The 13,583-nt window shown below is 29.0% G+C and overlaps 1 protein-coding gene across 1 annotated transcript in view; it reads left to right on the forward strand.

The window, feature by feature from the left end:
• The window catches only part of LOC120429957 (frequenin-1), a 156,916-nt gene that overhangs the window by 101,334 nt on the left and 41,999 nt on the right, over positions 1 to 13,583 (forward strand). Inside the window, exon 3 of the mRNA XM_052706276.1 lies at positions 13,469 to 13,493. Coding sequence (XP_052562236.1) covers positions 13,469 to 13,493 — 25 coding nt within the window. The remainder of the gene's footprint in view (positions 1 to 13,468; positions 13,494 to 13,583) is intronic.

Raw genomic sequence — 13,583 nt, forward strand, 5'->3', positions numbered from 1 at the left:
CTAATTTTCAACATTCCAAAATTCAACTTTTTTTTTCTGTGAAGATCACGCCTCATTGTTATTGATTCATCATTTGTTTACATAAGGCTTTCTACGCCCAGTGAAAAAAATATTAATTTTCGTATTTTTTGTAATTTTTGTAATTTTTGTAATTTTTGTAATTTTTGTAATTTTTGTAATTTTTGTAATTTTTGTAATTTTTGTAATTTTTGTAATTTTTGTAATTTTTGTAATTTTTGTAATTTTTGTAATTTTTGTAATTTTTGTAATTTTTGTATTTTTTTTAATTTTTGTAATTTTTGTAATTTTTGTAATTTTTGTAATTTTTGTAATTTTTGTAATTTTTGTAATTTTTGTAATTTTTGTAATTTTTGTATTTTTTGTATTTTTTGTAATTTTTGTAATTTTTTTAATTTTTGTAATTTTTGTAATTTTTGTAATTTTTGTAATTTTTGTAATTTTTGTAATTTTTGTAATTTTTGTAATTTTTGTAATTTTTGTAATTTTTGTAATTTTTGTAATTTTTGTAATTTTTGTAATTTTTGTAATTTTTGTAATTTTTGTAATTTTTGTAATTTTTGTAATTTTTGTATTTTTTGTAATTTTTGTAATTTTTGTAATTTTTGTAATTTTTGTAATTTTTGTAATTTTTGTAATTTTTGTAATTTTTGTAATTTTTGTAATTTTTGTAATTTTTGTAATTTTTGTAATTTTTGTAATTTTTGTAATTTTTGTAATTTTTGTAATTTTTTGTAATTTTTGTAATTTTTGTAATTTTTGTAATTTTTGTATTTTTTGTAATTTTTGTAATTTTTGTAATTTTTGTAATTTTTGTAATTTTTGTAATTTTTGTAATTTTTGTAATTTTTGTATTTTTTGTAATTTTTGTAATTTTTGTAATTTTTGTAATTTTTGTAATTTTTGTAATTTTTGTAATTTTTGTAATTTTTGTAATTTTTGTAATTTTTGTAATTTTTGTAATTTTTGTAATTTTTGTAATTTTTGTAATTTTTGTATTTTTTGTAATTTTTGTAATTTTTGTAATTTTTGTAATTTTTGTAATTTTTGTAATTTTTGTAATTTTTGTAATTTTTGTAATTTTTGTAATTTTTGTAATTTTTTTTTTTGTAATTTTTGTATTTTTTGTAATTTTTGTAATTTTTGTAATTTTTGTAATGTTTGTAATTTTTTTAATTTTTGTAATTTTTTGTAATTTTTGTAATGTTTGTAATTTTTGTAATTTTTGTAATTTTTGTAATTTTTGTAATTTTTGTAATTTTTGTAATTTTTGTAACTTTTGTAATTTTTGTATTTTTTGTAATTTTTGTAATTTTTGTAATTTTTGTAATTTTTGTAATTTTTGTAATTTTTGTAATTTTTGTAATTTTTGTAATTTTTGTAATTTTTGTAATTTTTGTAATTTTTGTAATTTTTGTAATTTTTGTAATTTTTGTAATTTTTGTAATTTTTGTAATTTTTGTAATTTTTGTAATTTTTGTAATTTTTGTAATTTTTGTAATTTTTGTAATTTTTGTAATTTTTGTAATTTTTGTAATTTTTGTAATTTTTGTAATTTTTGTAATTTTTGTAATTTTTGTAATTTTTGTAATTTTTGTAATTTTTGTAATTTTTGTATTTTTTGTAATTTTTGTAATTTTTGTAATTTTTGTAATTTTTGTAATTTTTGTAATTTTTGTAATTTTTGTAATTTTTGTAATTTTTGTAATTTTTGTAATTTTTGTAATTTTTGTAATTTTTGTAATTTTTGTAATTTTTGTAATTTTTGTAATTTTTGTAATTTTTGTAATTTTTGTAATTTTTGTATTTTTTGTATTTTTTGTAATTTTTGTAATTTTTGTAATTTTTGTAATTTTTGTAATTTTTGTAACTTTTGTAATTTTTGTATTTTTTGTAATTTTTGTAATTTTTGTAATTTTTGTAATTTTTGTAATTTTTGTAATTTTTGTAATTTTTGTAATTTTTGTAATTTTTGTAATTTTTGTAATTTTTGTAATTTTTGTATTTTTTGTAATTTTTGTAATTTTTGTAATTTTTGTAATGTTTGTAATTTTTTTAATTTTTGTAATTTTTGTAATTTTTGTAATTTTTGTAATTTTTGTAATTTTTGTAATTTTTTGTAATTTTTGTAATTTTTGTAACTTTTGTAATTTTTGTAATTTTTGTAATTTTTGTAATTTTTGTAATTTTTGTAATTTTTGTAATTTTTACATTTTTGTAATTTTTGTAGTTTTTTTTAATTTATAAATTTTTATCGCTGAGTAAATTCAGATGAAAGTGTGGTAAAATAATCTTTAAAAAAAGAAAACTGGCAACACTGCTATCAGACGACTACTGTCAAAATACACGGTTGAGGAATAGTACTTATGTTTATATTAATTTCTGGTAATTTTGAGATTGAGATTGACAGATTAAGTTTTTGGTTGGTTTCAGATTGAATTTAAATTCGGGCGGTCAGACAAAAAAAGCTAGAAGTTACCTGACAAATAACTTTTGCTAGAAAGAGATAGGAAATCTGATGCAAACAAACGGCCAGCTGCCATGTAAACATACTTTGAATGTGTTGGTAAATTTCGGACTAGAAAGCCTTATAGAAGGTTACGCCCTTTTGAAAAAGTTCCATTGAAGGTGGTATTCCACTACGGGAAAGTTTGTTAGCAAAGCCTGCACTAGACTTTTTTACAATTGAGCAGTTCTCTAGGATTTCGGTCATTCGATTTTTTTTTGTATTTTTTATTCCGACTGAAACTTTTTTGGTGCCTTCGGTATGCCCAAAGAAGCCATTTTGCATCATTAGTTTATCCATATCATTTTCCATACAGATTTGGCAGCTGTCCATACAAAAATGATGTATGAAAATTCAAAAATCTGTATCTTTTGAAGGAATTTTTTGATCGATTTGGTGTCTTCGGCAAAGTTGTAGGTATGGATACGGACTACACTGGAAAAAAATAATACACGGTAAAAAAAATTTGGTGATTTTTTTATTTAACTTTTTAACACTAAAACTTGATTTGCAAAAAAACACTATATTTAATTTTTTTTATTTTTTGATATGTTTTAGAGGACATAAAATGCCAACTTTTCAGAAATTTCCAGGTTGTGCAAAAAATCATTGACCGAGTTATGAATTTTTTAATCAATACTGATTTTTCCAAAAAATCGAAATTTTGGTCGCAAAAATTTTTCAACTTCATTTTTCGATGTAAAATTGAATTTGCAATCAAAAAGTACTTTAGTGAAATTTTGATGAAGTGCACCGTTCTCAAGTTATAGCCATTTTTATGTAACTTTTTTCAAAATAGTCGCAGTTTTTCATTTTTTAATATTAGTGCACATGTTTGCCCTCTTTTGAAAAAAATATTTTTGAAAAGCTGAGAAAATTCTCTATATTTTGCTTCATTGGACTTTGTTGATACGACCTTTAGTTGCTGAGATATTGCCATGCAAAGGTTTAAAAACAGGAAAATTGATGTTTTCTAAGTCTCACCCAAACAGCCCACCATTTTTCAATGTCGATATCTCAGCAACTAATGGTCCGATTTTCAATGTTAAAATATGAAACATTTGTGAAATTTTCCGATCTTTTCGAAAACAATATTTTCAAAATTTTCAAATCAAGAGTAACATTTCAAAAAGGCCAAACTTTGAATATTACGCCCTTTTAAAATGCTAGTCTTGATTTGAAAATTTTGAAAAAAAAAATTTTGAGGTGATCGGAAAATTTCACAAATGTTTCATATTTTAACATTGAAAATCGGACCACTAGTTGCTGAGATATCGACATTGAAAAATGGTGGGCTGTTTGGGTGAGACCTAGAAAACATCAATTTTCCTGTTTTTAAACCTTTGCATGGCAATATCTCAGCAACTAAAGGTCGTATCAACAAAGTCCGATGAAGCAAAATATAGAGAATTTTCTCAGCTTTTCAAAAATATATTTTTCAAAAGTGAGCATACATGTGCACTAATTTAAAAAAATGAAAAACTGCGACTATTTTGAAAAAAGTTACAAAAAATGGCTATAACTTAAAAACGATGCACTTTATCAAAATTTCACTAAAGTACTTTTTGATTGCAAATTCAATTTTACATCAAAAAATGGAGTTGAAAAATTTTTGCGACCAAAATTTCGATTTTTTGAAAAAATCAGTATTGATTAAAAAATTCATAACTCGGTCAAAGATTTTTTGCACAACCTGGAAATTTCTGAAAAGTTGGCAATTTATGTCCTCTAAAACATATCAAAAAATAAAAAAAATAAAAAATAGTGTTTTTTTGCAAATCGAGTTTTAGTGATAAAAAGTTGAATAAAAAAATCACCAATTTTTTTTCACCGTGTATTATTTTTTTCCAGTGTAGTCCGTATCCATACCTACAACTTTGCCGAAGACACCAAATCGATCAAAAAATTCCTTCAAAAGATACAGATTTTTGAATTTTCATACATCATTTTTGTATGGACAGCTGCCAAATTTGTATGGAAAATGATATGGATAAACTAATGATGCAAAATGGCTTCTTTGGGCATACCGAAGGCACCAAAAAAGTTTCAGTCGGATTAAAAAATACACTCAACCCCCGGTGGTTGGTCACTTTTTCGTTTGACACTTTTTTAGTTTGTACCCCGTTGGTTGGTCAAAGTCAAACTAAAAAGTGACGAACTGTCACTTTTTACAAGGCGCTCACGCACACTATCAAAACAAACGTTTGATAGTGTGTGTGAACTCCGTGTAAACGGGGTGTCAAACTAAAAAGTGACCCCGTTCGTTTGACAACAGTTGGTGTCAAACCATCGGGGTTTGAGTGTACAAATATTAAAATTGAAGAAAAACGACCGATTTCGTAGAGAATTGCTCAATTACGGAAACTGTCAAAATTGACATTTGACTACAAATTGACAAGTTTGTAAACAAAGCTTCCCGCAGTTGAATACCACCTTGATGAAGACAAAACAGTTAAGCTTGTCCCACGTTTCATGACCTACTACGATCTCAAACAGATTGACACCCGCGAAACGATTGCTTTGATGGCTTGCTCTGACAGCTATCGTTGCGGTTTCCGCCACTAGATGGTGCGATAAATTCCTGGTGGAACACACAGATTGTGCAACTTTTTGCCCCTTTCCCGGAGCATAATTTTAATCGCAAATTAAATAAATTCATCACACCTTCTGTTGATGATGCCTTTCCGCCCCTCAAGTTCGCCTTTAAGACGTCAAAGCCGGAAGAAAGATGAGCTCGTTTCAAATTTATGACCGTAACGAAAGCACTTTCCCCCCGCACACTCTCTTCGCCCTTAAAGAGGACACGACACCCACCTTTCTGGCTTGTTGGTTGGTGCTGGTGGTGACCAGGACCTAGGTTAGGATAACCAACCTAACCTAGAGGGGTTCACCTCAAGACAAGAGATAAAACGAACAACGACATTTTGTCACCACACACACAGATCTGTGAACAGGAGGGCTCTTCCATAAATCCCTCCACCGTTTTCCGCACTGTCACAAACAGTGGTGGCGCAAAACCACAGGAGTGTGTTGTGTTGGAGTGCGGCTCTTGACAATTTCAAGAAGGTAGGATTGTGTCACAGACAAGTGGAGATGAAACTCGAACTTAAAAATGTAACTGTCATTTCAAAATGATTGAGAACAAAAGAAAATATCCGATGTAAACAAACTTTGCTTGTAAAATTGATAAAACGTAGTTTTGACAGATTTCAATCAAAGCTTCCCCTAGTAGAATACCAGCTTGAGAATAAATATTATGTTCCAATCGAAAGTTACGCCCTTTTGAAAAATTGTCGTTGAAATAAACTGACAGAGCTGCACGCTTACGAAAAACGACAACAAAATGGGTAGAACTTTAATTTTTCAAGTTTGGCACGTTCCATTTGTCTGTGTTCAACTGTCTTTAGCAATTGAGAGGCACAGGTCGTCGTTTGTGGTTTCTTGTAGGAGGAAAAAGACAGATGGAGCAAGTGGTTGTGAAGGAAGGAAGGGGAGACTATTTTGCCATTAAGCCCAGGAATGATGGTCGTTTTCCGGCTCAATATTGGCAATCATTATGCAACTCTGTCATTTCCGGGGATTGGTACGTGGGTGTTGTGTAAGACGTGAAATTATGGTTTGAGGTTGCACTTTCTTCCCTTAAAATGCTCAAGTTGTTTGAAAAAAAAAACTTCAATCAAAGCTTAAATTAAAAAAATATTTTCTAATGCTAATGTTGCTTTTGTTAAAATTTACTTTAACTTTACTGTGCAGATCGTTTTGGGTTTGCAACTCTTACATTGAAAAATGTCATAATATTGAAGTTTTGAACTTTTTGAAATATTAGTCTTGATTCCACAATTAAAAAAAAATTCAAGGCGAAAAGCATTAAAAATATTAATTTATGGAATTTTTTATAAAAAAGATATTCTCCACGTGCCATTTTTTCAGAATAGTCTTCATCAAAACCTACAACTTTGTCCAAGACACCAAACCGATCAGAAAAATTCCTTCTAAAGATACAGATTGAATTGTATTACATATTGTATTGTATTTTTGTATTCTTGTATTTTTGTATTTTTGTATTTTTGTATTTTTGTATTTTTGTATTTTTGTATTTTTGTATTTTTGTATTTTTGTATTTTTGTATTTTTGTATTTTTGTATTTTTATAAATTCATAGCTCGGTCAATTTTTTTTTTGCATATTCTTAAAATTTCTGAAAAGTTGGCATTTGATGGCATATCAGAAAATTAAAAAAAAATAGAAATAGTGCATTTTTGCAAATCAAGTTTTAATGACAAAAAGTGAAAATAAAAATCATACAAAAAAATTTCGCATTGTGTAATTTTATTTCAGTGTAGTCCTTATTCATACCTACAACTTTGCCCAAGACACCAAAACAAACACAAAATTCCTTCAAAAGATACAGATTTTTGAATTTTCATATATAATTTTTGTATGGACAGCTGCCTTTGTATGGAAAATTTCATGGACAAACTAATGATGCAAAATGGCTTCTTTGGGCATACCGAAGGCACCAAAATAGTTTCAGCCGGATTAAAAAAAAATAAAACTAAAAATTAAACAAAAAATCCGATTTCGTAGAGAATAGCTCAGATCAGGTGGGATTCAAGGACATTCAAGGTTAAGCCATTTTGAAAAGTTGCTACGGGATTACAAACAATGTTTGAGCTAAATGTCAAATTTTATGCTGGATAAGACTTTCTACACGCTTATTTTATTTAACTTATTTCAGAGTTATATTCACTCAGAATTCGCAAAACTTAGTCGGCATAGAAATGAGTTTTAAAAGGTTTTAATTCATTCATATCTGAGTGAGTGAGTGAGTTGCACCATATTTGGGTGATTTTTATCAGTATTCTCAGTGAAAAACAACCCAATCAAAAAATAAGTAATAACAACTCCGCCCAAATTTTGACAGCTCTTTGTTTACATCGCGAAACCACCGGTCAATGTTTTTTCACTGGGCTTAGACCAACTTTTACTGAAGCTTACATTGATATTGAACCAGCATTGCAAGTTAAACGGTGTTTGAATCAGTGTCAGTCAAAACAGTGACAGTAAAACGAAAACATAAACAATTCAGGTGTCATTGTTGACGAATGACCATGTATAGGTTGAAGCCACGATAATAAACAACAATTCAGTTTCCACAAAATATAAGTGATTACGGATCTGCGTGCTCTTTTGCATTGTTTTGATCAACTGACAGCGCTAAACAAAATAAGACACACTGAGCTAAATTTACACACTCAATCTAAACACCTTCCGAGATTTTTATTTTGCACTAAATTTAAAGTTCATTCAACATTCTCCCTCCCGCTTTAGTTGACAATAACCGAGTGCATGTTCCAGAGGGGTCGCTCGCTCGTGCAAGATATGACACCTGGAATCTGGGCGAACCCAAATTTGCATAAAAACGAGCATCCCAGCAAAATTAAATTAATATAACATGCCCTGAAGCGGTGGGAGGGGCCGACCTCCGTAAGGGAGATGCCGTTAAATAAATGGGGACACATTTCTCCTAACAAAAAAAAAAACAAAATGAAAAAGAAGAAAACCTTTTCCTTGAGTGTCTTCCTGTTCATACATTTCCAGTCTAGTGCTCCTTGACTTGCGGTCACATACACACACACACACACGTGTACGTGCGCAAGCACTTGGCTCTTGTTTTAGTTGGCAAAAGCATCGCTTCGTGATCTTTTTTTATGTTTTTATATTTCGGGTAGATGACAGTCATGAATTTTTCATGATCTGTCAAAGCAATAGCTGCTTGCTTTGGTGGCGACCACCATCTTAACCTTGATAAAGTTGTAGGGCTCTTAAAGCTGCTTTTTTATTATTACTGTGTGGGTAAGTTTGATTAACTGCAGTTTGCGCGACACCCAAGGTGGCGCAAAAAAGGTGGGAACAACTTTGACAGCTCCCCCGTAATTCCACCCTTTATTGCACCACCTTGATTGCGCTGCAGCAGCAGCAGAAGTAAGTGTAACTTTTTAATCCCACCTTCGCCGCGCCGCCGACCATGTTTTTAATACATCACTTTCTCGCAAATCGCTTCCTAATCGAGCAGAGGAGGGAAGGGGTAGGACCCCCCCTCCCTTTAGTTCCGTCCCCCAGGTGGATTTGCAAACTTTGCCGTCCCGTGGTTGACGCGCGGTGAATGTAAACAAACATTTCAATGGAGCGCTCAGAGGCTACACTTTCGACGAGGTTCTTTGAAGTAAGCCTTTTTGAAATGTTACTCCAAGGTTGCTTTTTTTCCCCTGGTGGGAAAAGTTAGTCATGGATTGCTTTGAGCGCCTCGGTGGGGGAATTTCACACTTTTTGAAGCAGTAACGACAGGTTAGGGGTGGTACTAAAAATAATTGATGCAGTCGGAAAAGTTGAAAACGGAAGTTGTGCAATCCGGGAAGCCACTTGTTTGCTTGGTCTGTGCCTCAAAGGGAATTGCAGGGAAAGTCTTGAAATAATTTTTAATTACTTAACTTTCGTTGAGCGTGTAACGTTGCTTCGGAGAGAAATTTGCTCAATTTTGATCACTTTTTCCGGACGCTCATGAAAAAAAGTTCATTCTGTAAAGTTAAACAAGTTGAATTTAAAAGGCATTTTTATTTAGATATATATTTTTTTGATATTATCTTTTTTTAACTTTTTTCAATAATTTATGTAGACATGTTAAATTAAATTTGTCATCAAAAACCCTTTTATGAAATTTTAATGAAGAGCGTTGTTTTTAAGTTGGTACGGTAAAAAAAAACGATTATTAAAAACACTTTAATATTTTCTCAAAAAAAGACACTATTTTACAAATCTTTAAAAAAAAATATCCTTTTCAAATCAAAAACTATTCCTTTTCAAATTTCAAAAAATGTTGTTCATTTATGTTCAAAAATGGGAATTCTGAGGATTTTTTTGATTTTTTTCTAAAGAATTAAATTATGTTTAATAACCTTTGTTTACCATGGCTTAAAACCAACAAAAAAAACTTCTAAAAAAAAGCCTTGCGAATGGCGATAACTCTAGAATGATTAATTTTATAGTTTTCACAATAGATCACAAAATTAACTGCAATTTTCTCTTTTGGTTTTTGTTGATCCGTCCTTCTGTTTCTAAGTTAAAAAGAAAACCCATCAAATCACGTTAAACTTTCCACAAAGGCAAATTGAAAAATACCTCAAGAATTTTTACTTTTATCAAATTTGTAAAAATGTTATCTTTATAAAAAAAATAACTAAGGAGGATTTTCTAATTTGTCATAAAGACTTAAACTGTGATAAAAATAAAATCTATTTTCTGAACTAAAGTATGAAAAAAGCAATTTTTTATTACGGTATTTTTGAATTACCCCTAACTAATCTAGAACAAATTTCTGTCGAAAGGGGGCACGTGCCCCCACAAGCCCAAAAATTACAAAAATTACAAAAATTACAAAAATTACAAAAATTACAAAAATTACAAAAATTACAAAAATTACAAAAATTACAAAAATTACAAAAATTACAAAAATTACAAAAATTACAAAAATTACAAAAATTACAAAAATTACATAAATCACAAAAATTACAAAAATTACAAAAATTACAAAAATTACAAACATTACAAAAATTACAAACATTACAAACATTACAAAAATTACAAAAATTACAAAAATTACAAAAATTACAAAAATTACAAAAATTACAAAAATTACAAAAATTACAAAAATTACAAAAATTACAAAAATTACAAAAATTACAAAAATTACAAAAATTACAAAAATTACAAAAATTACAAAAATTACAAAAATTACAAAAATTACAAAAATTACAAAAATTACAAAAATTACAAAAATTACAAAAATTACAAAAATTACAAAAATTACAAAAATTACAAAAATTACAAAAATTACAAAAATTACAAAAATTACAAAAATTACAAAAATTACAAAAATTACAAAAATTACAAAAATTACAAAAATTACAAAAATTACAAAAATTACAAAAATTACAAAAATTACAAAAATTACAAAAATTACAAAAATTACAAAAATTACAAAAATTACAAAAATTACAAAAATTACAAAAATTACAAAAATTACAAAAATTACAAAAATTACAAAAATTACAAAAATTACAAAAATTACAAAAATTACAAAAATTACAAAAATTACAAAAATTACAAAAATTACAAAAATTACAAAAATTACAAAAATTACAAAAATTACAAAAATTACAAAAATTACAAAAATTACAAAAATTACAAAAATTACAAAAATTACAAAAATTACAAAAATTACAAAAATTACAAAAATTACAAAAATTACAAAAATTACAAAAATTACAAAAATTACAAAAATTACAAAAATTACAAAAAATTACAAAAATTACAAAAATTACAAAAATTACAAAAATTACAAAAATTACAAAAATTACAAAAATTACAAAAATTACAAAAATTACAAAAATTACAAAAATTACAAAAATTACAAAAATTACAAAACAAAAATTACAAAAATTACAAAAATTACAAAAATTACAAAAATTACAAAAATTACAAAAATTACAAAAATTACAAAAATTACAAAAATTACAAAAATTACAAAAATTACAAAAATTACAAAAATTACAAAAATTACAAAAATTACAAAAATTACAAAAATTACAAAAATTAAAAAAATTACAAAAATTACAAAAATTACAAAAATTACAAAAATTACAAAAATTACAAAAATTACAAAAATTACAAAAATTACAAAAATTACAAAAATTACAAAAATTACAAAAATTACAAAAATTACAAAAATTACAAAAATTACAAAAATTACAAAAATTACAAAAATTACAAAAATTACAAAAATTACAAAAATTACAAAAATTACAAAAATTACAAAAATTACAAAAATTACAAAAATTACAAAAGATACAAAAATTACAAAAATTTCAAAAGTTACAAAAATTACAAAAAATGCAGATTACAAAAATGAATAAAATGGACAGATCAAATTTTCATGGATGTAAATTTGAAAAGATAAAAAAAAATAAAAAATCACTTATTCAATTTCCCTCCAATTTTTTTTCAAATTTAGATTATTGTTGAAAAATGAGGCTATTTAAAAAAAACTTATTGAAAGGTAGAACAATTTGATGGTTGAATATGACCTCTATTTACCTTAAGTTTTGTGATTTATGTGAATTATATGTAAAATTACACATATAAAATGTAAGTTTTCACAATTTTTCGGACAAAAAAATCTATTGATGTAATATTATCTCAATTTACACCAAAAAGTGAAATTTGGACTCATGGAATCGATAAACAAATTTTCAGTTCATCCCCCAGAGCTCATGACTACTCAAAATTGAGAACATTGCAGAAAGCTGCACAACTTTGTTCTAAATGTGGACAATTCATAAATGACGTAATTTTTAAAACTCCTCAACTTTCTTGACCAACTGGGCAGCGTGGTACTTTGACAGCTGCGAAAATGATTTGCCGATGGAACTTTCTTCCACGAAATCCTCCCCATTTAAGTTTAGTGAAAAGCAATTAAATATTCATGCGTTTGCGGACCACTCTCTCTCTGTTGTTCCTTCTTTGGAAGCAAACTTAAACTTGTGATCCATTTTCCAACACAAAAGCCTCCTCTCTCCAAGAATGGTACACGCAAATGCGTCTTGCGGCATTCGTTGAATAATTTAGTGCTCCTTTCTGAAAGCTCTCGCCTTGAAAGGCCGGTATTCATTAGGTAAATAATAAATTCGCCCGCTGGCAGCACTGCTGCCATAAACAGTTAATCTAGTGTCCGCTTTGATAAATGGTTCCGTTTATTTGCCAGTTTTTTGGAAAATTTATGATTGCTCGAAGCTGGCCAAACAATTAAAACGAATTTCACTCCAGCAACAGCTGTCAAACTGTTGCGATTTACAGTGTGCACACGCTAAACAAATCCCACCGGGAATGGCTTTTATTTATGGTGTTTACAGTATGTTTACACTTTCTGTTTACTCAGTTATTACGACTTCCCTCCCACTGGGCGACAGCAGCTGGCAGCACGGAAAAGTTCCTGGCAACAGGGCCTGTCGGGGTGTACTCCCTTAAGCTTTGCCAATTTGAATAAAGTATGGCACCATTCAACAGAGTACTTTTCCGGATTGTCATGCAGGGGGGGGAATGCAAATCCGGATTGTGTATTGTTGTTGTTGTTGCGTGGATAACCTAACCTAGCAGGCCATGGATCCCATTGTCAACCGACGTAATGTCATCGAAACCACCAGTTTTGGAAAACACGGCAAACTAATCCATCGCTAATGTAATCTATTGGAAAATCCAACAACCCGCAACCCCCAAAAATTGACATCACAAATCCATTTGGCGTGGGTCCATTTTCCAATTCGACGAGAACCATCCAATTTGCGTTCGCCATCTTTTTTTTTGCTTTGGCTTTGGAGCACCAAACGAACCGTGTACCACGTAACGTACCCCTCGCGCCCAACCTCCTGTCAAAGCTTACTTTGATTGACTCGTGCGGGGATGCTGCAATATTGGTTTGCTCCTCCTAACCTCGGAAAATATTTGCAATCGGAGATTGCTGCGCGATTTGGGAGCATCCAGAAATTACGTGACGAATACTTTTTTTCCGCGACGAAATGTCACTTTGACAGCTGTCAAACCAACTATTTTTTGACTTCGTAACGTAATTTCTGGACGTCCCTTCAACCGGATGATCGCGGGAAAACCGAAACATTTTCCCGTCGCGGTCCCGGAAGTTGATTAGAAAGAGCGATCCCAGCGGACCGCAGGTCCGCGGACGCTTGCTTTGATGGTTACGTCAGCGATTTAATTCACTCTCCGAGCGCGCCAGTATATAGACAGTTCAGGAAACAATTTCGAACTTTTTCGCGTTCGAGCTTCCTGATGCGACCATTACTAACTTTTTGTTTTGATTCCTCTCTCATTTCAGTCACAGAAAAGGAAATTCGACAATGGTAAGTAGGAGCGTTTCCGGACGGCGCGTCATGCGACGCCGACATTGAATTTGATTAATTTCCCACCTTTTTACTTTCGTCTTTTTCCTG

Source organism: Culex pipiens, chromosome 1 (assembly GCF_016801865.2).
Source record: "Culex pipiens pallens isolate TS chromosome 1, TS_CPP_V2, whole genome shotgun sequence".
NCBI classification, from domain to species: Eukaryota; Metazoa; Arthropoda; class Insecta; order Diptera; family Culicidae; genus Culex; species Culex pipiens.